Consider the following 26,181-nt stretch of genomic DNA (forward strand, 5'->3'; position numbering starts at 1 on the left):
TTGCTTTGTAACCAAACAGTGGTTTTCTGTATTTTAAGTTTGCTACTTGTCTTATAAAAGGAAGAGGAATAAAAGTCAGATAAACAATTTTCAGTGTCTGACAAGGAAGGACGTGTCTTTCAAGAGGATGGCAGGATGTGTGTGTGTATATATATGTATATGCATGCCACCCAAAGATGGAGATAGATATGTGTCTAAATAGCTTTTTTTGCTATGGTCAGATATAATTCTGGGAAGAGAGAAGTTCTGGTTGTGGGGAGGAGCTATGAGCACACTCTAGGGTGAGGGTGGATAGTGTAAAGAGAACCATAAAAGGAGAACTTAGCCATCCTGCCCCACTGATCCAGATGGGAAGTGCAGATGTCAGCTGCTCTTCAGATCTGTTGAAGTAAGAGGAAGAGGATTGTGCTTGTTGAGGAGAAAGCAAAGAGCAAAGGTCAGGTATTTCAGGTATCTTGTTATAATCCAGTATCTCTTCTGTGGTGGAAGGTTTTGATACTTCCCATAAATAGAATAATTCCACTTCCAAAATGGATAAGTAAAAGTTGTGGTGGAACTCAGGATCTATCTGGGACTATTCAAGTAATGAATTATCATGGCTTTTTGAAACCACTGAGCAGCAGGACTGATAAAAGAGCAGCAAATGCCATCTGTCTGATCTACATATTTTACCACAGTTCTTCTCAAGCTGTCCAGTTGAGGTAAAGTAAAAAGAATCTGAATGGGTGTGAGAGGGAAAAGCAGCTCAGCTATTTTCTGTTGCATTTGCAGGAGGTATTTGGAAGGGAGAAAATAAGGTGTTTGTAGAGGTTGCTGTTTACACACATGGAAATAACAAGCAAGTACTACATTAAAGACAATCTGCTTAAACATTTCAACAACAGGGGATGCTGCTGGACAGAATCACTGTGGGAAGCTGGGCAGAAATGTTTATTTTGCTATGGTAAAACAAGTTGTGTGGGTGTACTGACATAGAGTGAAATTCATAGCAAGATTCACTACTGCAACAATACTATTTGATTGTAACTCATGAAGAAAATAGAGATCAGTTATTGTGAAGCTGTCTGCTAATAAAAACTATTTTCTTGCAATGCTTTAATTTGTAGTCAATGCATGGTACAGAAGATAGGAGGCTTTAATGCACTTGTTTTACATGCTTGCAGGAGATGTGTAGAAAGCTCAGCTGCAGTAGCTGGAAGCAGAACCTACCCCTGGTTAGCTGCAATTCTGGGACCTACAACATGATCACACTTCAAAGACGTTCTTTCATATTAAAATGGCAAATCCCTCGTCCTCTCTGGAGCACCTCCTTTTTCTGAACCCCTTCTGGAGAGCATGACGATAGCCAAACCTCTCCCTGAGCTCGGTTGCTAGGAGGTACTCCCATCGGAGTCCCACTCTGCTCCTCCTTCCCCTTACCAGCTGGCTCTTAGTCAATACAGGCACTGGTATGGTAGCTTTCATTTCCAGCCTGAGGATGCTCTGATGAACGGGGGAAGAGGCTGCTGGAGGCAGTGAAACTTTCATGGGCTCAGGCTGGATAAGGCAGTGAGCCTGTATGTAAAGTTTTAAAGGCTCATAGCTTGAAGTATGAGGACTGGTGAAGATGCCTTAGCACTGCTGTGTTCCACTCAGTTTGGGCATGCAAGAGGCTCTTCTGTGGATCTGCATGCTGGAGGAGGTTGGACTTCTTTGCGGTGGCTGTCATTGGGTGGTCGCTGCTGTTTCCATGTGAATGCAATCCAGCCAGGCCTCCAACTCATTTGGTGGTTGATGGGATGTTGTCTCATTCGTAACTGCTTTGCTGAAGTGGGGACCAAAATAGAGTTAAAGGGCTGTGGAACCTCCTTAGAGAGCCTTTGGTTTTCTCCCTACTGACTTCTGCAGGTATCCACTTGTGCAGCTCTACCCACTGCCCTGTGTGTTTGCGGAGTGATTCTTACACTTGAAACCCTTCCAGGAGCTCAGAGCCAGGATGAAAGGAATTTTGTAAATGTAAAAAAATCTGACCTGTGTATGTGAAAGGAAAGAAGGAGGTGAGGAATAATGATTTAAAAAAACCCTCAAAACTCAAACAAACAAAACCCCCAAAAAACTTCAGGATTCTCTTTGTTCAAATAGGAAAGATGATGGGCTTCATCTGCTTTTGAAATTAGATTTAAGAAGTGACTCCAGAAGGTGATAGTCTTTTATATGGAATAGTTTCTGAAAAGGTCAAATTATGAAAGGGTTAATACAAGGTTTCCTATGCAAGTAGAAGCTCAAATTGTGTAATTACAGCAATCCTTTTCTCTGAGGATCTCACACAGGTGTTAATTAAGCCTAATGAGGCCCCTATGGAGCAATTGTTACTATCTGTGTTTTTACAGAGGACCTAGAAGCTGAAAGAAATCGGGTTATTGGTTTGAGATCCTCTAATGCGGCACTGTAAAATTGGTGTTCATGGGAGAATTCACAGTGTGACTTCAAGCCATCTGGTGCAACCATGGCAGAACCCTTTCCATGAAACCATGCTGCATATTCCTACTGCCTTTTTTTTTTTGCCTGAAAATCGAGGTATGTGTAGATGCATAAAAAAACCTGTGGACTAAGAAAAGTTACTCTTTCTAGGTGGGCTATCTTGGTTATGCCTGTAACTGCTCCTGGGTTTTTCCTTTTATTTCTTTTTTCTTATGCTATGCCCGTGATTTGTGGGTTCCTGTGATATTATGATTAGCATTCTGTGTTTTGAGAGGCTTATGGGAAGCAGCAGTAAGAAAAATATATGTTGGTGAGGTTTTTATGTTGATTCCTTTCATGTGTTCATGTAAATCTTTTCAAAGCAGAACAGAGAGATTGTTTTTTCAGCTTCTTATAGGGAAATCAAACAACTCTTAATTGTTGTTTTTCTTCCTGTAATACTCCTGAGCTATTGGTAATGTCACAAAAAAAATTCTGTAAAAGTACTGGTGGATGGATGAGGATGGGGAAACAGAATTTTGAGATATTCCTACACTGCTTTGTTTGTAGAATGTTGGATTTTTGAGCCAAGTAATCTAAGCTTTTCATCATATTCTGCTGGATTGTGGGGTTTTTTGATGATTGTTTTTTTGGGGTTTTTTTGAGTTTTTAGATGGGTCTAAACAAACCCATCTATATATGTCTGTGAATGTATATCACTTCCAGTATGGAGTCGTTACCTGAGAAGAGTACCTGAGACCTTTGCTTGGAGGCCATTTGTCTTCCTTGTGTTTCTGTGCCAGTTAAGGGAAGGTTCTCTAATTTTCACGTAATGGAACATTTACAGAAGTAAGTCTGTAGTGCAAGGGCTATAACACGTGGGTAGAGAGCCGGAAAAGTCTTTGTTTCAGGGCAGTGCTTTGTAGGGAGGTGGTGACTTGCAGGGCAAAATGTTACACTGCTGCAAAGCTGCCAACGTGATGTATGACTTGATAGCAGAGAAAGTGCCTCCTCTGAGGTTATTTCAGTGAGATGTGGCTTTGATCCAGTTCAGCATGAGAGCCTCTTTCTGCAGAGAAGTTTACTTCATGCAGTACTCTGAGCCCCACCAACTTTCTGAATTTTTTTTTTTTTAACAGAAGTTGGTGCCATTTTGGAAATGTCAGAAAATATAGGATGTCTTGAAATTCAGGATCAATAGGACAAAGTGTGCTTGAAACAGTTTCTGAGGGGGAAAAAACTACAGTTTGCAGATTTTATATTTGATATTTTATGTTTTTGCAGGATCCAACTACAGTTGTCACTGCCCAAAATGATTTAAATTGTTTTGCGTATACACTTTTGTGCCAAAAACAGACTTGGGAAACCAGTATTGAAGATGGTAGGTAGGAAACAGTCAAGGGCTCAGTATTTGCATATGTAAGCCAGATGAACTGCAGGTGTAAGTCAAATAGTCAAAAAGTTTTATTTTGTCTGTTTTTGGAAAAGAAAGGTGGCCAGAGAAGCAGATGCTAGCTGAGGTTAATGATGTGGGAAGGGAAGAGGGTGAAAGGGGAGAAACTAAGGTATAAGGATGCCTGTGAATTGTTGAGAAGAGGGAATTGATTAGTGAGGCCAAGTTCAAAGGGAAGGGTAGGAAATAAGTCACCAGATATTAGCAGTCAGAAGCTATTCTGTGCTTAAATGATTTCCTTTGCCGTTGAATTCAGATTCCTGGAGTTGGTAGAAATTATTGGCTCTGACTAGATACAAGGAAGAAATTTTTTACAGTGAGCGCAGTTGAAACACTGGAACAAGTTGTGGAGAGGTAATGGATGTTCCTTCTCTGGAAACATTCAAGGTCAGCCTGAATGGGGCTCTGAGCAGCCTGATGTAGTCAAAGATATCCCTGCTTGTTGCAGTGGGGTTGGACTAGATGACCATAAAGGTCCCTTCCAACTTAAACCATTGTATGATTCGATGACGTTTTAAATTTTGTGAATCCCTTTTTGACTATGACAGGCGAAGTAGTCCGAGATCAGCGGAGACATTTTGTAAACTGTTCTCCCTTACTGCTTGCTTTCTTAGAGTATGACCTTTTCTGGATAAAGTAGAATGATGTAACTTTTGGAGCTAGAACAGTGATCAATGGTAGAAATTGGAAAAGTTGCTGGGCTAAACTAAGTTTAATAGTTCTTAAACAGTTTTTGGTGTTGTTATCTACTGATGCAGAGTGCTTGGGGAAGGGTATCAGTTTAATTTGATGGTAAAGTTTTAAGTCTTGAAGAGCACTGGGGATAAGGAAGAAACTATAAAATTAGATGTATATATTTGAGAATATGTAGGCTACTAAATGCAAGAGTGGAGGCCTGGGATACAAGCAAACATTGAGCAGTACTGTGGAAACTCATGAAGGAGAATGCAGGGAGCAAGAGAGGCAGAAAAAAGATTTGCTTTAACCAGAAGTAAAATTCTGGCATCCAGGTACTGATCCAAAATGAATGGATATACTGTTTTCAGCTCTGTTACCACAAAGACTTCCTTTATCTACTTTCTCCCCTTTTGTTTCTAGAAGCTTCGAGTTTCCTTGTAGAGTTCCCCACTGCAGTTTTTTCAGAACAATTGCTTTGGAGTTGCATGTGTGCATTTGTATTTGTAGTTCTCTGTGTGTAATACTCATTCTATAAGAAGTAATATTTTACCTTTTCATCAGTGTGCTTTGCCACAGAAGGAAGATAATGTTGTCTAATTGCATTTTGTTTTTTATGGTATTGATCTGTAGCAGTGGGCTTAAGCAGAACTGCAAGCTGATTTTTTTTCACATATTATAGTCCTTGGGAAACATTGCAAAATAATATATATATACAATAGTTAATATACACCACACTTCAAAAATATGTGCTATTTTATTTCAAACTTCAACTTAAAGCAACTCTGCACCTACTTATTGGTGTTTTTTAGCCTAGAATTTGTCTTGCTTTGTTGTGCATTTTTTTTGCAAAATGACTTTTAAAAGTGGGAAGATAAAACTGGGTATATTATCTATTCTAGTTTGTGACTTCTATCATAAAAAAAAAAGATCTTTCAAACGGTGTGCTTTAGGATGATATTCTCAATATATTCAAGTTAGGCAATAATAAAGGATCCTTTTCTTTGTTTGACAGCTGGAACAAAGTGTTTTAGATTCACAATATGTACTTAAATAGAGCCTGGTACAAAAAAGTCCCAACATAATCTGACTGTCTCTAGTCATAAAATCCTTGATATAAAAGCCCAGATGTAGACCATCGGATTTTTAAATTTCTTTATCGAGTATTTAGAACTTGCTGTATAAAGATGACAGAATGCAATAGAATGCAATTAGTTGTAGAGTATTGCATTGTTTCACTGTTAATTGACTCGCCTGTTTTCTAATCAACCCATGACATTTATTCAGAGGCAGCAAAGAAAGACAGATGATGTTGGCTTAGAGATTCTTGGAGCAAGGAAAGAGACGGAGTGAACTGGGATGGAATCGTCCACAGTTGACATTAATATACAGCTTATAGTTCACGTATGTGAAGCACACTGATTAGAGACCTCTACCAGAGCTTTTCCTCTACCACCTCAAATAAAAGAAGGAGAGGTATTGCAAACCAAGGAGCTTTGCATTGATTTCTGCCAGCTTTCTTGTCTTGAGGGATCTTTTTCAGAGTAGAATTTAATTCACAATGGTTGTCTGTGCCATTGTGCTGCACAGCCTGACTTTTTTAAAGATACAGATGCAGCCTGGAATCAGCAGTACATGTTTTTCTTTATTTCTGTAAAATCTCAAATGTAGTGACAGTACTGTCAGCACTACTTAAAGAATAATGTTGGTATCAAAGTGCAGCAGCAATCAGCTTTTTTTCCCCTTTAATATATCTTTGATGTTACTGTAAATTATTTTTATTATAAAGTCATGTTGGAAATGCAGACATCTTGGTGGTTTCACTGGAAACTTGAGGTTTATGAAAGACTATGAAAAGCAAACAGTCAATGGGGCACTGTTTATTTTGTATTGTGAATTGGCTAAAGGAGAAATGTCTCCAGAACATGCCTATACACGAACTCTTGTGGTGTTTGAAGGAATTTACAAATGCAGAAAATCTGAAGAGAATGACTGTATGGGATAGACACTGTATGGAATTGTACTTTTAGTGCAGTTACAGGAATGAATTACAAAGGTTGCTACATATGAAAAACTGCCTCCTATTTAAGTACTTGTTATGCATGTTGGGGACTTGAAAAATTGTGATTAATGCAGCATTTAGAAAATTATGGAAGTAGCTAGTTTATGCTCTAATGTGAAATACTTATAAAGGTCTTAATATTAAAAAATTTGCTATTAAGATACTACCAAATCTTCATGTTTTTCGGAAGCGTCAGATTAAGTGCAATGGAGATTAAGCTGCTTTCTGGTACACTGAAATTATTGTCCCTAATTTTCACCTGGAGTGTAGTCTAATGGATTGTCCTATCTGTTTTCCCCTTCAGCTGTCATTTGTTTTGTGGATTGTAAATTTATTGGAGTAGGTTATTTTTTTTTTAATCCCTGTTATCTGAGCCTAGTAAAATTGGAGCCTCCAATTGAGGCTCTTCTGTGAGATGATAGTGGCAAATAATAACTACTTTGCTTGCAGAATAGTCATGTTACAGGAAACTGTAATATAAGTTTATCCAAATAGTCCTGATGTCCTTAAACTCAGCCTAGAAAGAACAGCTGTGAGGATAATTCACCCTACATCATTGCAGCTGAGGAGAAAGTAACATGGGAAAGGAAAATTTTTCTAACCTTGGCCAAGTAATTTAAGAGATTAATTGTCCATGTCAGGACTCTGACGTTTTCTTGCTGGGCTCTCACCCCGCATATTTCCCAGAGGTGTACTGGAAGAACCTTTCTGGTTTTGTGGCTTCTTGCTTATGTTCCCACTCATGTTGAAAGTAACTGTACCTAGTCCCTCACAAACCCCACAGAATTCTACAGCTTGTTCCCATAAATCCATTTAACTGTTGTTATTAAGAGTCAGAGAACACATTATGGATCTGAGTGACAATCTGTCAGTGATGCTGCTGCTGTGTATGTTCTACGAAGTAGGGGCACTAGTCAAAATTGATGCTGAAAGTCTACTCTAGGCTTTCCACTAGTGCCTTTCTGGGATGAAATAGCATGTATAGCATAGACTTTTCAACATTAAGGTGTAATCTGTAGGTGGAAAACTTGATGTTGTGCTTTAGCGGAAGCATCTGTGAAACTTCTGAGAAATTAGCTTTTAATTCAAAGCTGAATGAATGCTCTTAAATTCAATATGAATTAGAGGAGGAAAATTAATATTTACCAATGTGTCAAGCTTCTTTTTGTAATAATGGCTAAAATGTCTGTTCTTGTATTTTTTTTAAGCTTTCAGACTTCCCAACCCTGCTGCAACGCTGATGTTCAGTACATAAAATTCTGAAATGTTGTATGTTTTAAGGAGGCAGCAATTTCCTGACTTGTAATTGGTATGAGCTGATGGGTGGAAAATGCAGAGCTTGCTGGGAGGCAGAGAATGTGCTTGAGCAGTAGTTTTAAGAAATCTTTTAGATGCTGTTCTCTGTTGCTTCTCTTGAAGGGATTATTTTGAGTGCCAGGTTTCCTTTGCTTTCCTCCCCCATCTGATTTATGTATAGTGCTGCCTCATTGCTAGGAAAGGAAAAGGAATTAGAGGGAGAATTGACAGTTGATGTTGACTGCAGGAGGGGAAGCTTGTGGCATTGAATACTACATTAGGTCATTGCTGTGTGTTTTGGCTACTCTGATGCCTTGACTCTGTCAGGGCATGTAGGAGTCCTGTTTTCTTGTAGTCTTCAGGTTACTAGTCTTTAAATAGCACCGGAATTGGAAGCGAACATCAATCTAGCATCTCAGCACGAATCGGAAGGGTTTGTCATCTGTACTGAGAGTGACAAAACTATGGACTACACACAAACCAAGGAATTATGGAGTTGTAGCACTCTCTGCAGATTTTGTTCTTCCTGCTTAAGGGTGAATTTTGTGTCAGTAGCTTCTGACACCAAAGGATATTCAGCAACTGGGAGTTTGGTTTGTTCCACTGTTCCTCAAGGTAGTTTTGATAGTTCAGGAGCACAGGTGGAGTGTGAAACTTCACAAAGTTGCCTTTTTGATTGGGATGGAAAAAGTTAAGTGGTGGATAAGCAGGATAATTTAATTACTGTGCTTTGCTTTGCTTTGCATTGTAAAGCAGTCTTGGACTACATGGGTTGTTTTTTTTTCAGGTGGGACAAAGTCTGAAGATATGCTGCAGAGGTACCCAAAGGGCCAACTATTTTACCGTCTGTCAATCCATGGGATTACACTAAATTTAGTCTGAAGTAGGACCTTCTGAACTGCAGATGCTGGGCCTCAATTCTGAACTGTTTTGCTCTGCAGATGTTCTCCTGTTAGTCCACGTGGTCACTAGGGTAGGCATAGCTCTGCTGCTCCTGTTGCTTCAGCAGACTCCTCTAGTGTTCCCAACCCCTTGTCTTGGAGTTTTCAGAGCACCAGATGTGCAGTTTGACTTTGCGTTAGGTTTATTTTGCTGTTTTCCATGTGCAGGCTGAATGGAAGGTAAAAAAGATTTTGCTCTGTACTGGTGACCAGACAGCACACGGTAAAGGCTCACATAAGAAATTTTTTAGCTGACAGACATTAGAGGTTCAGGAACAGGAAGGGGGCACTTTGCACCCTGGTTCTTAGTCTCCTCTCTAAATGCCTGCTACTATGTGTGGTTGGACACAGGTTGCTAGAGGGCTCTTTGGATCTGAACGTAAGACTTCTTTAGCTGTCTTTGATGCGTAGTATACAAAAACACTTCAGTCATCTTGGAAGCTTTAAGTTTTTAAGAAAGTGAATGGTAGGGAGGTTACCTATCTCTGAAAGTATCTAGCAGGCAAGAAGAAAAAAATATTTTAGGGCTGCAGTGTGTGATTTATGCATGTAAATCCTACACAAATCCTGTTTTAGGGCCTTCAGATTTTTGGAGGAAGTGCAGGGGAAAAGAGAGAAGGTTGTCTGCTGAATTGTGGGCTAGAATTAAATGACCTTCCTGAGTTGAACCAGCTGAAGAAACACTTTTTTTTAATGTCCAGCAATTTGTAGAATAACATGATTGATCATCTTCCCACCTATTAATACAGACATAAATAAACCTGAATATATGCAGTACATAGCAAATGAGGCTCTGTCCTTACTGAAATTATTTATTCAAATGTTTTTTAAATGATGATAAATAGTTCTAATAAAGTGAACCTTTTCTTCAAGGGAGTAAAATGAATATCAAAGTATGTAAAAAGTAGAGGTGGCACATGGTCAATTAAAAATTACAGAAATTGCTTCTTTTGCTCAAAGCTGTTACAAGACGTGAGCTATGGAGAGAACACTGTTCTCAAACTGCTGTCTCTCTGAGAAGAGCACTTGGCATCTTCCAGACCTGTACTCTGGACTGGCTTTAAATTGAGTGGGATGTCTGAAGTACACTAGGTGGTAAGCATTGTGGTGGAGGGTAATGTAAGGGTTAACTTTTACTGTTTGCGTTACAAAAATAGAAGCTTTGTCTAGGATATCTGTAGGGCTCTGCAAGGCAACAACCTATCAGCAGAATACAATGAAATAAAAGACTGATAGGCCTAATGAGGCCAAATTAGGCCTCATTTTAAAATGCTTCTGTAAAACAGTATGTACTGAATACATTAAAGTTCCTTCATTTAAGAACTTCATCAAATGAGAGGATTGCTTTTTGCATGTAAGCTCTGCATTAAATAACTTATTTTGAAGTGAAGTATGGGACAGAGCATAAAAATATTAAACCTTTCTTCGTGACAGAGATATCTGAGTGCATGTATTTTTTTTGGTGTCTCAGTCCATCAGTGAGTTTTGAGGATTCTGTGCAGGTCTTTTCTGTGTTGGAATAACAAGCTTAAAAGACTAAAATGGAAGTAAAAGAAAGTTGTGTCCGTGAGTTAGATGACTTAGGAATAGCAAAGGTCTTCCATGTCTGCTTTTTGGCTGAAAAATCCTAGAAAATATGGTGAAAGGGATCACACAGAACCACACAGACTATTCTGAGTTGGAAGGGACCCACAAGGATCATCAAATCCAACTCCTGGCCCTGCACAGGACAGCTCCAAGAATCATACCATGTGCCGAGCACATTGGCCAAATCCTTCTTGAACTCTGTCAGGCTTGGTGCTGTGACCACTTCCCTTGGTAACCTGTTCCAGTGCCCAACCACCCTCTTGGTGAAGAACCTTTTTCTAATATCCAACCTAAACCTCCCGGGACATAACTGCAGCTCATTCCCTTGGATCATGTCAGTAGGCCCCAGAGAGAAGAGATCAGTGTCTGCCCCTCCACTTCCCTCATGAGGAAGTTGTAGACTGCAATGAGGTCTCCCCTCAGTCTCCTTTTCTCCAGGCTGAACAAACCAAGTGACCTCAGTTGCTCCTCGTATGGCTTCCCTTCTATACCCTGCACCATCTTCATTGCCCTCTGTTGGATGGTTTTTGATAGTTTAGTATCTTTCTTATATTGTGGTGCCCAAAACTGCACACAATATTCAAGGTGAGGCTGCTCCAGTGCAGAGCAGAGCGGGACAATCCCCTCCCTCGACCGACTGGTGATGCTTTGCCTGATGCCCCCAAGGACATGGTTGGCACTTCTGGCTGCCAGGGCACTGCTGACTCATATTCAACTTGTCATTGACCACAGCCCCCAGGTCCCTTTCCATGGCACTGCTCTCCAACCTCTCGTTCCCCATTCTCTACGTACATCCAGGGTTGCCCCATCCCAGGTGCATAATCCTGTACTTGCCCTTGTTAAAAGAAGAGAACACATCTGGTTTGTCTGGCCTTAAAAACTTAAAAACCTTAAAAACTCTGCCAGAGCTATTCCTGAGAGATGTTTGTCTGACCTAAAAATCAACACTGGTGGTGATTCCCTGTCTAACCTTGGCAGTTAGATTTAGCACTCTACTATATCTAACATTTTTTCTCATCTCCTCTGCTGCATCTCAGGTTTGTACTGAGGACTCAAGTTCTAAGGGAAGGTCAAAATAATTGTATTACTGCTTTCTTTGTAGCTTGCTTGTCTGTAATAGTACTGGAAGTTGTTCCCCTCAGTCTTTATCTCTGCTAGATTGAGGAACTGTGCTTATTGCCCTCTTTTTCACATCCTGTTTGCTAGACTTCTGATAATTTCCATAACTTCTGCTTGATCCAGATTTCTCTTGAGCTGCAAGACTGAAAGCTGGACTGAGATGAGCCTTATTTGCATGGTTCCCAGCTCTGCAACTGGCACTGAGGTTCTTGGGTCTCTCCATGCACTGAAGATATCAGTAAGGTCAAATGGCAGGGGTCTCCTTTCCAGGAAAGGATCCTAAAAGCTGAATGCTTCAGTGTTCAGCTCAGTGGCACTGGAGTCTCTTGAGACATAACCCCTCACAGCAATGCTGAAAGGGTAAAAAAATCAATTAGTGCAGAGAGATAAGTAAATATGACCAACCATATTACTTATAAAATGCCAATGGAACAAATTATTTAGAAGCGTCTGTTACTAGAAACTAATTGAATACTGTGTAAATTGGAATGTATAAAGCAGAATGCAGCCAAGAATGCTGCATTAATGAAGGAGAGAATGAATTGGCATGTGGATCCCCTCATCTGTTGTCCCTCCCAAAATAGCCTGTTTCTAGGACCAGGATGGGTAGGAGTAGAACGATGAAACAACTGGACATGCAAACACCGTATGAGCATAATTATGTTGAAGAACAATGACGACATTGTTAAATGGCTGTAGAGGGTTGCCACAACTCCCAGCAAGCCCACTGGTGAATTGTGTGAGTAAAAGGAGGTTTTTCCATGTGTTTTGGCATTCAGTGATCATTGGTCACAATCCAGCCCTTTCGACCCTTACTCTTCTGTTTTATAACACTGATATTTTTGATGGCTGAGTTTGAAAGGTCAAGTGGCAAGTCAGCATGCAAATGCTGATATGTTTTTCTGGTCAAAATATGGAACTGGGAGTCTCATCTTGGCCCAAATTTCAGTTTCCTTGTGGTGATAGGGATAGGATGAATCTGTTCAGCTGTGGTCCCTGAGAAATGCACCACAGATGTGGTTCACCTCCACTACTGAAAAGGTGTTTCTACTTTGTAGGAATAATATGCACAGGGATACTTGGAGTGGGGTGCTCATTTCAGCAAGAGCCTTCTACCAACGTTTTGCACTACAGTGATAACAACATAGTGAGTTTACCCTGGAACGGTATGCTGGCCTGGAAGATATAGTCTCATTAGTAAGTTCTGTGACTTTATTCCAACCTGTTGGCACAGAAGCAGAATGGAGATCAATACTAATGATAGATTATTGTAAAAATACATCATTTCACTAAACCAGTAAATATAAACAACTCCTCTTCTTAAACCACCTTTGAGGATAAAGAAAGAAAATAAGCAATAAAAAGTATGCACAGGTGGATGTTATTCTGATAGTAATGTATTGAAAACGTTAGAAGGATTGCTAATGGCACAAAATTGTAGGCAGCGAGGTCACAAGGAAAGTACTGAATTGTAAAGGTTTTCCGTTAGTGGGTTAGCTCAAAACTCTCTGATTTGACTAATGTATCATCAAAGGTGTTCTATCTTGGACGAGGCAGTCTTGTTATCTGTCACGTATGTGATTTTGCTAGCACACTGGCACAATAGAAGATAGATGGACTGGAAATAATAATTAGCAATTGGAAAGATGTTCCTTTGTTTCCTACACAGGGACAGAAAACAAATAAGAAGTAACATATAGAGAAGTGGTTACCCTAAGAAATGTGTAGAGTTATGGTAGAATCAAAGCCATCTCTTAGGGACCTCTATCATTTTTATTTAAAGTTGAAAGTAAATCTTTTTGTTGGATGATAAACTAAGCGTAACTCAGGAGAGTGTGGAATGTGATGATTGTTTAATTGTTATAGTTACATGTGCATTTTCTGCTGAAATACACTGCTGTGATATCGTATCTGATTCTTCAGTTCTTGACCTAATAACAATACAAGTTTTTAAAAGGCCAGAATTTAAATGCGTAACTGCCATCTAAGTGTTAAGACATACTGAAGCAGTGAAGAGTAGCAGTGTTACTAGAATTGAATTTTCAGCAGTTACTCCAGGAAAAGAGCATGGATGATAACTTTGAAACAATTCTTTGGAGCCCTATCAAATTAAAACTCTGTGAAAGTGCTGTGAAGCCTGCAGTTTTGTCCTTGTCATAGAATAAAGTAACTTAGCATCTTGGTTATTTGATGTTTTCCATTGTAGACTTGTTAATTCATCCTTGAGCAAAACAGACATACTTTTTATCAAAAGGGGAAGAAGAAGAACCATCTGTGAAGTGAATTTTTTTTTTTTGAGACATTTTTTTTCTTCAGGTAAAACAGGACTGTTTTGTCACTGTTTAATTTTCTTTTTTTTTTTTTATTTAATTTCTAGCTGATAAATTTAGACGGAAACTGGAAGAACTGGAAAAAGAGAAAAAATCTTTAAAATTTCAACTTCCTTCAAGGCATCCTTCAGTCAGCAGTTTTTTGGATAGATGCATTACCCAAGTTCAGGCAGCACTGTGCTGGGCTGCTGATCATCGGTAAGTTTGCTGCTTCGTTATCATGTAAAATGGTGCTTCTTTTTTCTCAAAATGCAGAATACACTTTATGAATAATTTTAATAAAGAGTTTTAATTACCTTCTAACATATCAATATGGAGCTTGTTTATGAAAATCCCACCCTGCGACTCTTTTTTTTTTTTTTTTCTTCCTGCAATTCTTTCAGAATTGCCCTGAAAAACATTGATCATGATGAACTGGCAAATTAAATGGAACGTTTCTGATTGATGTTGAGTGGGAATGGGATTGAATCCTTGGCATGGCAGCTTGAGCATACAACAGCAACGCAGCTTGAGCAGCGGTTCCCCGTGGAGTTAATTCTGATGCTCCCTTTCAGACAATGAAAGGATATTTAAATATAAAGTAAAACCAGATTATTTTTTGATATGAATAGATCTTTTGGAGCTTCCTTTTGTATGCTACTTGTTAGGTGGCAGTATTGTGCTCAGAACTGTACAAAGTCACAAAAATAGATTCTCAGCCTTGTCTTGAAGGGATAACAGCTTCAAAGATGGGGGAATGCGAGATATGTTGGATGACCCAAGGGGGGTAGTTAGCTTAGGAAAAAAAAAGTTGCCTCTATTTCTTGTTCTGTCTTCGTCTATGCTCCTAGTTACTCTTGTTAGAAGTAAGAGGATGCTTTATAGGTATTGAAAGCTATTCTCAAATGCAATAGCACAAATGAAACAAGGAAAACCTTTTGTTTTCTGGCAGCTGGTACGTATAAAGGCTGCAGTGTGCTAGTCAATATGTTTGGGTGTAATTTTTGATAGACATGAAAATTAGATAAAATCAGTAAAGATAATAGAATTATTTTTTTTTTGCAAAATTTGAGAATCTGAAGTTATTTTTAGCCTCTGTTTATAGCATCTACTAATATGGGAGGTTTAAAACAAACTGCACTCCTTCAGAGCTGTTTCCTTCTACCTTCTGAGGCTCTAAGAGACTGTTTTACCATTCCTTTAAGATTAGGATACACCATTCTCTATTTTGTCATTAAGATGTGTTCACTCCATGCATTAATTTGTAATAATGATTTTGACTCTAGAGGTGGTGGTGTCTCTGGTGTCATAGAAACTGAGTCACTAAAGCATCCTTCAACTACGAAGTCTACTTATTTTTGTCCCTATATAATATATATATACAATTTTTTTAATTTATAAAATAGATGTTATATATAGTTATGAAAGTGTTCTTGTTCTTTGTATGATTAGATCTGTAACTCCTCTCTTTGTGCAGGTCTGAGTGGTGCCATTTTTCAGGGGCAGGTTAATATCCTCTTTTCTGTCTAATGCACACTCCTTTCTTTGAGCTTGAGTTTGACTGTTGTTGTTGTGACCCTTTTTTTTTTTTTTTGCTCATTTGATTCTTGTAGCCTTTTATACTGCCTTGTCTGTGGTCTGATGCTCTTGTTGATACAGCAAGCATACACTTTGTCTTCTGTAAAGAGGTTTAAGACTTTTCCAAAATTATTTTTAGATGGTACAGTGAAAAACATGACTGCTTCTTCAAGGAAAATTTGTGGGCTCCAGTTTTTATTTAAATTTTGAACTGAAACAAAAGCAGTATACCCACGACTTCTTTTTTGGTTTATTGTTGTTGTTTTTTAACCTGGAAAACTAAAAAGATGATCAGACTAACCCCAGAAGACCAGATCATTGCAGTTTTACTGTAGCTAAGCCAGTCTCATCTTTTTGCAATGTTCTAAAATGAAAAGTATGTTTGGCAGGTTGTTTAATATACAAAGCTGAAATTCATGCCCTGGTTTTGTTTTACTTAATTAAATTATGAGATGAGTTTTTAGGTGAATGCATTTGATGTTGACACAGGATATTGGGGGCAGAGTAGAAGCCAGATTCGGTTATGTTTAGCTTAGGAAACAGCGCTGTGCGGTCACCCAGGTTTGATGAGATCAGAGAGATCTTATTTCTGTTCCATCAGTACCAAGTAGGCAGATACACATGGGATTTCCGAGAAGGTTCTGAGAATTTTTCCTAAACTTTGATTGGCCACTTGGAAATTTATTACGTACCTCTCTAGGAAAGATGCAGGTCCAACTGAAGGAAGGTGGCTTCAGGGCTGCTGGGACGTGTGGTTGGTTGGGTCCACAGGAACCTATCATGATTGTAAGGCACAGTGATGGTCTTAACACCTCCTAATACAGATGTTGCTTTGATCTGTGCTGTTATTACGGAAATTGCAATCGGATATGTCTATCTCATATTGACCTCATAAGCCACCAGCATGCCTGTAACAAATGTGGATAGAGCCTTCCTAAATCTTCGTTCATGAAGCCTAGCCATGAATGAATGAATGTTATTACAGAAATACAGTTCCTGTCATTATGTTTATTTTGCTTAATGATATTTATTTTAGGGCCAAGGTTTTATTTTGTTTTTTTTTTCCAGTACATTCTTCAGCCTATAGAGAGGGAGTAAAGGATGCTGGTCTTTTGATGGTCCTGGAGAATAGATGAGAACCTCTTGTTCTACAGGCTTGTTCAACAACTGTGCATGGAGATCATAATTGCGTGATTAATCATGCTTAAACCAGACTTGTGATGCGTGTTTTGTGTGTGGCATGGATATATTTGCTTTGCAAGATTACAGTGGGAAATCATACTTCAAAAACATTCTTTGTTTGAGACTATTTTTTAAACATGATACTGAAAAGCACCTATACCCTCTATGTGGAAATGCATGTACTTGTCCCTAGAGATGGACACAAAAATGCAATTGGCCTTGCAAGTGTACGCACCCTTGAGCAGGAACGTGCAAGGCAAAATAGATTTGCATTGTTTGCAGGTGCATTTTATAGGCTGATTATAGAATTGATACTTAACGTAATTCACTGATTTCCTTGGGGTCCAGTCATGCTAACATTTACAACTGGGGGTTGTACAAACCACTGTGAGGAAACCCACTGACTGCAATTTTGAAAGAACTCGCTGTGCAAGAGAGAAGTAAAATTAGGCATCGTGGAACGAACACTCCAGATGATCTTTAATGTAGTCTCTAAAAGCTGACAGAAGCTGCAAAAATGGCTTTGGCAAGTTTCTAAACTTCTGTCTAAGAGAGCTATTTCTCTGTATTGATAGAAACTAGATGCCTTAGTTTTGTCTCTTTCAAGGCAGTGATGGATAAATTTCTGAAATATGAAAAAGCTGGGGGAAGCCTGAAGCTACACAAGTTTTCCATTTTCTTTCTTCAGCATGTTGTAGAAACAGTGTAAATGTTTGAGATAACAAAGGAAGATATGCCAAGGAAAAATCTCTTGTTCCCTAACTATATCTGTTTAAGATCTAATCATTCTGGTGATGGAGTGTTATGACTCTAAAGGTAACATGTAGCATTCTGATCTATTTAATCTTTGAGACATTGATACTTGTCGATAACACTAATTTTTAGCTTTTGTCATGTTTTTCTCAAAGGGTTAGACATGAAGAAAACGATCTTTGTCATGAAAAAGAACATAAACTTTTGAGATCAACTTACCAGGAGAGGATGCAGGTTTCGACCACAAAACGAAGCCAGCTTTTTCAAGAAAAGAAATGGTTACAGGTAACTGGACTGCAGAGTTCCGTGTAAGAACCAGTGCTGTGTGGGGAAAAGCTTGTAAGCTGTCACAGAGAATTAAATAAATTTATTGTAGTAGCAACTTTGCTTCTGTGTTGCAATTAGAGCATTGGCTGTAGTCCAGTTGATAATCTAAGTGATGATTGGAGATGGCAGCTACAGGAGTTGTGTTAATCTCATTACAGAGAAGCAGAGCTAGAAGGCTTGGTGGCTTGTGTGCATGCTTAAATTTTCCTCATTATCTTTTTAAGTGTGCTTTTTATGTTATAATTTGCCATTTTAATATTAAACTGATCTTCAGAAGTTTTTTTTCTGAAGACAAAAAGTTTTCATCTGCTTCTGGTTAGAATTTATTATAAATACATGATTTACCAGCTTTTATTCCTGAAAGATGATTGATGCTTTTCATAAGGATGAAGGAATCATCATGAAGCAGTCAGCATTTGCTAACAATAGCTTTACACTGACATGTGATGTCACAATGTGGGCAAATGGAATGTTTTTAAGATGGCTTCTGTCCAATTTTAAATCTGCAAACCTTTTAAGCAAAATTTAGGTCTTTTCTTTCACTGTCCTTCAAAACTATGAGTTTACTGTCTAGTTATAAGTCTTTTAGACCTTGGTGACCATAGTTGACAATGTGGCACCTTAGAGAGCTAGTAGACTCAATTTTCCTTTTTTTATGTGGTCTTATCTTAAAATCTCTTTTTTTGATACTTTCATTGCTTTGGTGGATCCAATAGTTAAATAATCTGTGTGTTTGTATACACACTCATGTATATATATATATATGAAACCCCAAAAGAGAGAAAAGCATTTTAGGTGATCATCTCAGTCTTACTTAGCTGAAGAAATCTTTTCTATCCTAATCATCACCATTGTATTGTTTAGATTTACTTTGTCAATGTATAAGAGTTAGTTCAACAGTATCACTGTGCAGAAAACTATTTTTGATCCAGACATTCAGCAGCCACCTCAAGATATTGAATGGAAAACTGCTTTACTTGAAACTCCATAACAGCTAATGTTTTTCTTATTCCAACTAAATCTTTATTTCTGTGTAGTTATTAGGGAGAAATTACCCCATTGTTGTACAGGCATGCTATTTATTAGCATTTAATCAAAATTATTAGGAATTCAAGGTTTGGGAAAGGCTAACCTGTGATGACTGGTTGCTTCCAGTACCCCTTAAGGATTGGTCCTGCCCAAAATCTTGCATGATCAGAAATAATTCCACCACCACCCCCCCAGCCCCACTTTTCTTTACTTTCCCTTCTTTCCTCTCTCCTGGTGCTTCTGCATTTGTCTTCGGGGATTTGAAAACCTGTGACAGTATCTAAAATTTACATAATTATGTTTCTACTGCAATCTGTAGTTCACGGAGAACACAAGCCTGTAAGTGAAGCTGGAGGTTTAGCATCAGTACTGATTAGCTGTCGTGTTAGAAATATCTGTTCAAGCTCAAATCCACAAAATAAAACTTCAGCTTATGTTTAGTGGGATGAATATTGTCTGCTGCTCCATGGTGAGACTTCAAGTCCTTTTTATCTGTCCCTGGAGCCTGACCAAGAGCACATTAAAGGCTTCTTGGCATTTCTAGAAAAGAACGCGAGAGAATTCCAGTTTACTGACTAAAATTTCCACGCTCCCAAAAATGCCTGTGAACTATTCCCAAGCAGAGCAACTTTCTCTCTGTGAATGCAGATTGTGTGCTTCTGCTATCTATTAATGTTGTAATAACACTTCAGTACTAAAAGTGTGTTTGTAAAACCAGATTCTGTTCATCTTCCTTTCTGTTCCCATGTAGGTTGCTTATTGCAGTGATTGCAATTACTGCTTTTTCACAGAATATGTAAGGTCTTTGTATTAAGTAGGGCCTATTAAGATTTTGGCAGTATTCCCAAACCAGTAATACAGACAGAATTGTCCTTTGTGCACACTAAAAGCCTAATTTGAGACTGAAAGAAACAAAACTGATGTTTTTTGGTCTGCTGACCTTTCTGTCCTTGACAAATGCCTGTGAGTTGAAACATGGGCCACAGCATTCTCTTGTTCCTAAATCTAAAACCAAAAAAGGAGGAAAGTAGTTGATGAATCTAGTGTACAGCACTATTTATAAGTTGAAATTTTTGAGCCAACCAACCTTTGAATGTGCAGGGACTGTTTCTTCTTGTTTTAAGTGATACTGCAGAAGCTAGTTACAGTGCAGCAAACCTGAAAGTACGTTTGTTGACAAAATGAGCATTAATGAACTGAACGTCACATAAATTACATTGAAAACATTAAAATAATGTTAAAGTTTCCAAGCAAAGGAATGCCCAAGTTAGTTATCTATGCATGGTATGTATGTTTTTATGAGTCTTTAATTATATAAGGCTGCCCCCCCGCCCCCCCCGGATCCCTGCCTCATACATTGCTGAAGATGGAAAGTGTCTGTTCAGATATTCAGAATACTGTGTTATCTTCATTACTCAGTATTTGGTCTTAGAATCCCTTTACTATATGCCCCTCAAACCCTATTTTGGATTCAAATTTATTAATTAGTGAATGGACTCTTTTTACAGTATTAAACAATATGACATCTTAGTGATTCAAAACAACTTATTTTATCTGTGTAACACCACTTCAAGTGAAGAGATATTCTTATTGCCATTTTAAAGATGGAGAATGAAGAAGTGAATTGCCATAAAAAACCCACACTGTTTCTAATGTCAGTTTTGTAATGCCTAGTTATTTACCTGTTAAAGGTTTAGTTTTGAGTTTGTGGTTTTAATTTTGTTTTTTATTTTTAATTGGACTAAATGGGATCAGAGCATGGAATTGAGCTTTGATTTCTGTTGAGGGTCTGTAGATGGCCTGTCAGAGACCTCTCTTGCAGGTTGTATTAAAAATGGTGAACGTAGTCTGTGGCTGCATGTGAAGATAATAGTTTAAGTGGCTTGCAAGGTTTCACAGAGACAGTAAGAAATGTAGGAATAGAAGCAAATTCTTCAGTATGACATTCAGCTAGTTTGACAAGTACTCCTTTCCCCCCCTCTCCCCCCACCGTGTTTCCTAATTGCTTTTCAAATTCTGGTACAAATGAGCCAAGGGCTATACATTAAATACCTTTGACTCGGCAACGCAGACTTCTTGAAGATGCAAGCTATCTGTTGGGTTTTCAAGGAAAAACCTGTACAAGGATGAAATGCAAATTTGTGAAACTTTTTTTTGGGGCCCTCACTTCAAGGAGGGCATTGAAGTGCTAGAGCGTGTCCAGAAAAGAGCAATGAAACTGGTGAAGGGTCTAGAGTAAGTCATGTGAGGAGCAGTTGAGGAAGCTGGGGTTGTTTACCCTGGAGAAGAAGAGGCTCAGGGGGAGTTCTTAGCACTCTATACAATTATCTGAAAGGAGACTGTAGCCAGATGGGGGTTGGCCTCTTTTCCCAGGTAACTAGTGACAGGACAAGAGGAAACGGCCTCAAGCTGTGCCAGGGAAACTCAGGTTGGCCATCACGAAGAATTTCTTCACAGAAAGAGTGGTCAGGCATTGGAACAGGCTGCCCAGGGAGGTGGTGGAGTCACCATCCCTGGCAATGTTCAAGAAATGACTGGACGTGGCACTTAGTGCTATGGTTTAGTTGACAAGGTAGTGTTCGGTCAAAGGTTGGACAGGATGATCTTAGGGGTCTTTTCCAACATTAGTGATTGTACATGTCTATGCTCTTGAAGAAACATCAGTATCACGATGCACAGAGTTTGAACTTCTAGCAAGATTGGTGCAACTGAGGTTGAAGTTCTGGACATTTCAAGTCCAGAGATGGTTTTTGTGCTCTTAATTAAAATGAAGTGTTAATTATCAAAAGGGCTGTCCAGTTAGTCAGTGTTTCTCCACTTGCATCCTGTGCCTGATGTTGGACTGGAGGCCTAGAGGAACCATTGAGGGGATATTCTGCAGAAGGACAGATCACTTCAGTTGCCAGTCTGTAGAGTGAGATTCTGTTATATGGTTGAACTGAGATTCGTTTGTTTGTTTGTTTTTCCTGAAAATTTTTAACTTGGGAAATACCTGTGTATTCTAAAAGTAAAAGATGGCTGACAGTGAGTGTTGGAAGAGAAACCTGGAATTTGGTGTTGAAAGGGAGGAGTTTTCAGACTGTTGGAAGCTCTGGAGTTTCTAAATACAACCAACGTAAGAGTTTTGCATGTCAGCAAAAGGATGTCTTCTCATTTAATATTGTGCTAAATTGTACAGACTTAATTCATGCTAACTCTTGAGACTTGTACTGTGTTTTTTTTAGGGGCAGAGGGGTTTCTTTAACAGGGTTTATATAGTAAACTCTGGTCTCTGTTCTATGCAGAAAGAAATTGAAGACCTCCGAACAAGACTGACCATATTAGAAGCAAAAGATCAACAGCTAAGAAGAGAAATTGAAGAACAAGATAGGCTTATTCAGTCACAGGACTGTGAACTGGCTGCTTTACTTGGCTGCATTTCTTTGAGAGAACTGCAGGAAATAAGCAAGGCTGTGGATGACACTTTAGCAGCCTCCTATCAAATTCCATTCAGTCTAGATCTTCCAGGAACAATAAAGAGGTATCTAAATTTCAATTTGGATGTAGAATCTTGTATCTTCCTCAGTGTTCTGTTGAATTGGCTGTCAGTTGTTTTCTTTGTGATAGTGCCAGCTAATTAGCTGCATTCAGACTCTGGAAAATTTTCTAAGAGATGTTGAAATTCTAATATTGATGTACTTCCTCAGGAAGGGGTTGTAGTTATTTGAAGGTCTTGCACTTAATGTTTTTTTATGATAAAGGGTTACCTATAGAGAGCATATGCATCCATCAATTGTTAATACCTATCATCAGTTTACACCATATCTTCTTGTTAACTGGTGGAATTTTTTTTCCCAGTTTATTATAATGCAGTGATTAAAACGTTTCTCACAACCTGAAAGTGTGTACTAGGCACCATTCAAATAAATATCAGAGATGTTGCTTCAGTAAACTCATAATCATAATAAAGTCCGATGTGATGAATGTTAAGCTCAGACAGTGGTCTTGAGGTAGTGGGGGAAAGGAGGCAGCGTGAATACTTCTGGGACACCTACAGTTACATGCACAGCATATGGTTCCTTAAATGGAAAAGTAGCTACTCTTGATAATGTTTTGGAAATAACCTCATCTTTATTTACAAAAGCAATAGAAGTACTTGGGCCCTAGACTCAATTGGACGCTGGTGATAGGACTTTGAAAGTGATACTACTGCTGAGAAAATAAAATTCCTGTTTATGCTAACTTGTATTTCTCCCAGATAAGCAATAACTATGTTGCTTGCAATTTCTTTTCTCCCTTCGTGTTTATTGGGTTTAGTTTGATATTAATGTTCATGAGAAATTGCTGCCCACCCCCAGCCTACTGGGGGGTGAAGGGCAGAATGTTGGAGAGACAGTGCTGATGCTGTGCCAGCACTGCTCAGCAATAGCCAAAACACTGGTGTGTTATCAGCAACTTTCTAGCTACCAGTGCAAAGCACGGCACTGTGAGGGCTGTAAGTTAGCCCCATCTCAGTTAGATCCAATAAAGGATGCAAAAATGCTGGTTTGGGCTGCACAAGTAAACATACTTAGGCATCTGTGAGAGCCTTTGGGAACAGTTTAAATCTCCTATTTCAGGTTATAGTAGGGTGTTTGTGTAAAACCCCAAAGCCTTTTCTGACCATAACTGATGGCAGTGATGTAAATGCCTGCCTATGGCATGGTCACGTAGGAGACAGAGTCCTTGGTTCAGAATGGGGAAGCTCTGTGTTTGAGGTCCTCTGTAGCCTGCCTAGATCTGAACCTACAGACTCAGGGCAAGCTCTTACCTGCCAAGGATTTCAGTGTCCTGGCAGGGAGCATGCTCCATCACAGTTCTTAGGCTGGGCCTTATTGTATCCAGGAATGCAAAAGTAGAAATCTAGCAAAAGCCAACAGGCAAGAGGAGTCTGACTCTGGGAAAGTGGAGAAGTTTAATAATTATAGCACTCAACTAGATGAGAGAGACCTGGTGGTTGTAGTTTTTGAGAGAGTTGGCAACAGTCCCTCAATTAAGTGCTAATGTTTTGATTTTGGGGTTGTTTTTTTCCCTTCCTTCTTCATAACTTAAAAGCAAAGTGAACTGGTGGGACTATGTCACAATCTGGCTGATGCAGCCTTTTGAAGGTACCACTTACTGTCTATTGAGCAGCTCCTCTCCTCTCTGCAGAAGATGGTGGTTGTCTTTGAATTAAAATCTGCCCGAGTGTTGTATATGCTGTGTCTGTTACTCTATTGGAAAGTGCACAAGCTGTCTTGGGAGCACAGACTGAAATCTCCAGTCCAGCTGTGAGACTCAACCACTTGACTTTATGATTTGGCCACTTCCTTGCCTTTGGTTCTCAAATTTCTTTCCCCAAACCACTTGCTACTTTAGGTAGCTGAAAGCATCCCAACTTGGTGGTCAGCAGCCACATTTCCAGTGAGGGTTCTCTGCTAATTCTTTCTTTCAGGGCAGGCTATATATTTGGAATGGCTGAGGAGAAGAAAATGCCCTTGCAACGGCTGCAGTTATTTAACAGTGAGAGTTTGTTCAGTTTGACAGTGAGCTTAAGTGACAGGTGGCTTCCTTTTAAAGCTATGCAGTCCATCATATCTTAGGTACAGTGATCTTCTGTCTGCATCCAGTCGTGTTCTGTTCTCTTTCTGTAAGATGAAAAAGCAGCATGCAGATAGTAAGACATTTGGTGTGGGTATATGTCCTGTGTGCCTGTGGGCATCACCTACATTGTCATACAGTTCTAGAATAATTTAGGAGGTCATCTTGTTAAACTGCTCAAAGCAGGACCACAATTTCCAAATAAGATCAGGCTACTCAGGGCTCCATCTGCCCAAGTTTTGCATATCTTCAAGAATGGACATTTTGTAGCCTTGCTAGGCATCTACATTTCATCACCCTTGCTATGAATTTTTCCTCTGTCTCATATCTAGCCAGAATTTCCATGGTTGCAACTTGCATTGGCTTATTCTAAATCAGTACTTCTTGTGAAAGAAGTATTGTATGTTAGGTAACAGGTTAAAATACTTAATTGATGCTAGTTCAGCATATTACTTTTAAATTCCAAAGTCTTGGGATATTTAGTCTTTAAGAGATTTTTCTGGAAACATGCATTTTATTTTATGAATAATTGCTGAAAAAAAAAAGGTTTTCCAAAGTTTTTGTTTCTCACACAGATAGCTCTATTACTTATGAATGTATACTGAAGATCGGTGTGTATGTGGAAAGTTGTTCAGCATTGATGGCCTGTACATTACAAGTTCCTGGCTATTGGGTTGCAAGATACTATGTATTTATTCCGACAGCGTTGTGCTAGTCAGTAAAGTACTGCTATAATGTGTTTTTGCATAAATATTTGCTGACTACCTGAATTGCATCACATTGGAGTAACAAGGCAGAGCTAGTGCAAAGCACTCTTAAGACAATCTGTGCTGTAATGAATTTTATTCAGTGGCTTGCAGTTCACTATAAAATAAAAATTATTTTTCTTCATCTAAATGCTATTAAATACAGCATATTGAAGCAAACTTCGAGGAACATGAGAGAACATATAAAACGAAGAAGAGTTGCCCAAATAAAAGTATGAAGGAAGAAGAGAGTGAGTCAATGTAACGTTGGGATGAGCGTTGTTTCTAAGCTTATTTTTCTTGTCAATTGTTATTTTTTTAAGGAATATTCTTTATTTTGTCTTGTTTGTCTTTGGTATGTGGTAAACTTTTTGAAAACAAAAAGCCTTTGTCAACAACTACAGCATGCTTTGAGTTTGAATAATTCAGAAATGTTAGGCATGTTACTCTGGGACCTTTCTTTGAGGGCTGTTGGAAGATGGGGTTAAAACCTGCCAGTTAATGGGCAAAGAAATATACTTTGACAGGGAATTCTTATTGAGATTGAGACTACAGAATGTGGTTGTTGTGCTCATCCAGAGAGGCTTAATTGCTCTTGGTAAGCTAAAGGGTGTAATCATTTTTATAAAATGAGGAAATTGCAGGGCAAAAACTCACTTCACTTGCGTGGGGTTGTGTGGAGATGTGTTTAAAAGGTGGGACCGGCTGGTGTTGTGTGCACTGTGACACATGCTAGTGTTTTAACTAAAGGCAACATACTGAAATCAGAGGGAAAATAGGTATGAGTGTTTCAGTGTGAGGCACTCTCTGCTGGAGTTTGCAAAAGGTATCAAAATATATAATTTCTTTATTTGCTAATGAAGTGGACACCATTTCAGAAACACGTGTTTTTAACTAGTGTAAGTTGAATTTCCCAATTATAAAGTAAGACCATATTAATTATTTGACTGACTTCAGTACCTCTCGTTTCCTTTTTTTTTTTTTTTTTGGTTTGTTTGTGTTTTTTGGGAGTTTTTTTGGGAGGTATTTTTTGATTATTTTTTTTTCATGCCACAATAAAATCTGGGGAAATCTCTTATACTTCAGT

General features: G+C 38.8%; 1 protein-coding gene and 1 long non-coding RNA gene across 2 annotated transcripts in view; one reads left to right on the forward strand and one right to left on the reverse strand.

Annotated features, from left to right (window-relative positions):
• DISC1 (DISC1 scaffold protein) overlaps positions 1-26,181 on the forward strand; it is a 189,251-nt gene that overhangs the window by 39,154 nt on the left and 123,916 nt on the right. Inside the window, exons 4-6 of the mRNA XM_051783465.1 lie at positions 13,950-14,100; positions 17,550-17,679; positions 22,035-22,270. Of these exons, the coding sequence (XP_051639425.1) occupies positions 13,950-14,100; positions 17,550-17,679; positions 22,035-22,270 (517 nt within the window). The remainder of the gene's footprint in view (positions 1-13,949; positions 14,101-17,549; positions 17,680-22,034; positions 22,271-26,181) is intronic.
• Positions 11,551-18,749, reverse strand: LOC127469328 (uncharacterized). The gene is made up of 3 exons (XR_007903947.1): positions 18,067-18,749; positions 16,152-16,234; positions 11,551-11,924 (listed from the first exon to the last, which is right to left on the reverse strand). It is a non-coding gene; the product is annotated as an uncharacterized LOC127469328 (long non-coding RNA).

This window comes from Manacus candei, unplaced genomic scaffold (assembly GCF_025592945.1).
Source record: "Manacus candei isolate 608988 ecotype Guabito, Panama unplaced genomic scaffold, ASM2559294v1 h1tg000017l, whole genome shotgun sequence".
Lineage (NCBI taxonomy): Eukaryota > Metazoa > Chordata > Aves > Passeriformes > Pipridae > Manacus > Manacus candei.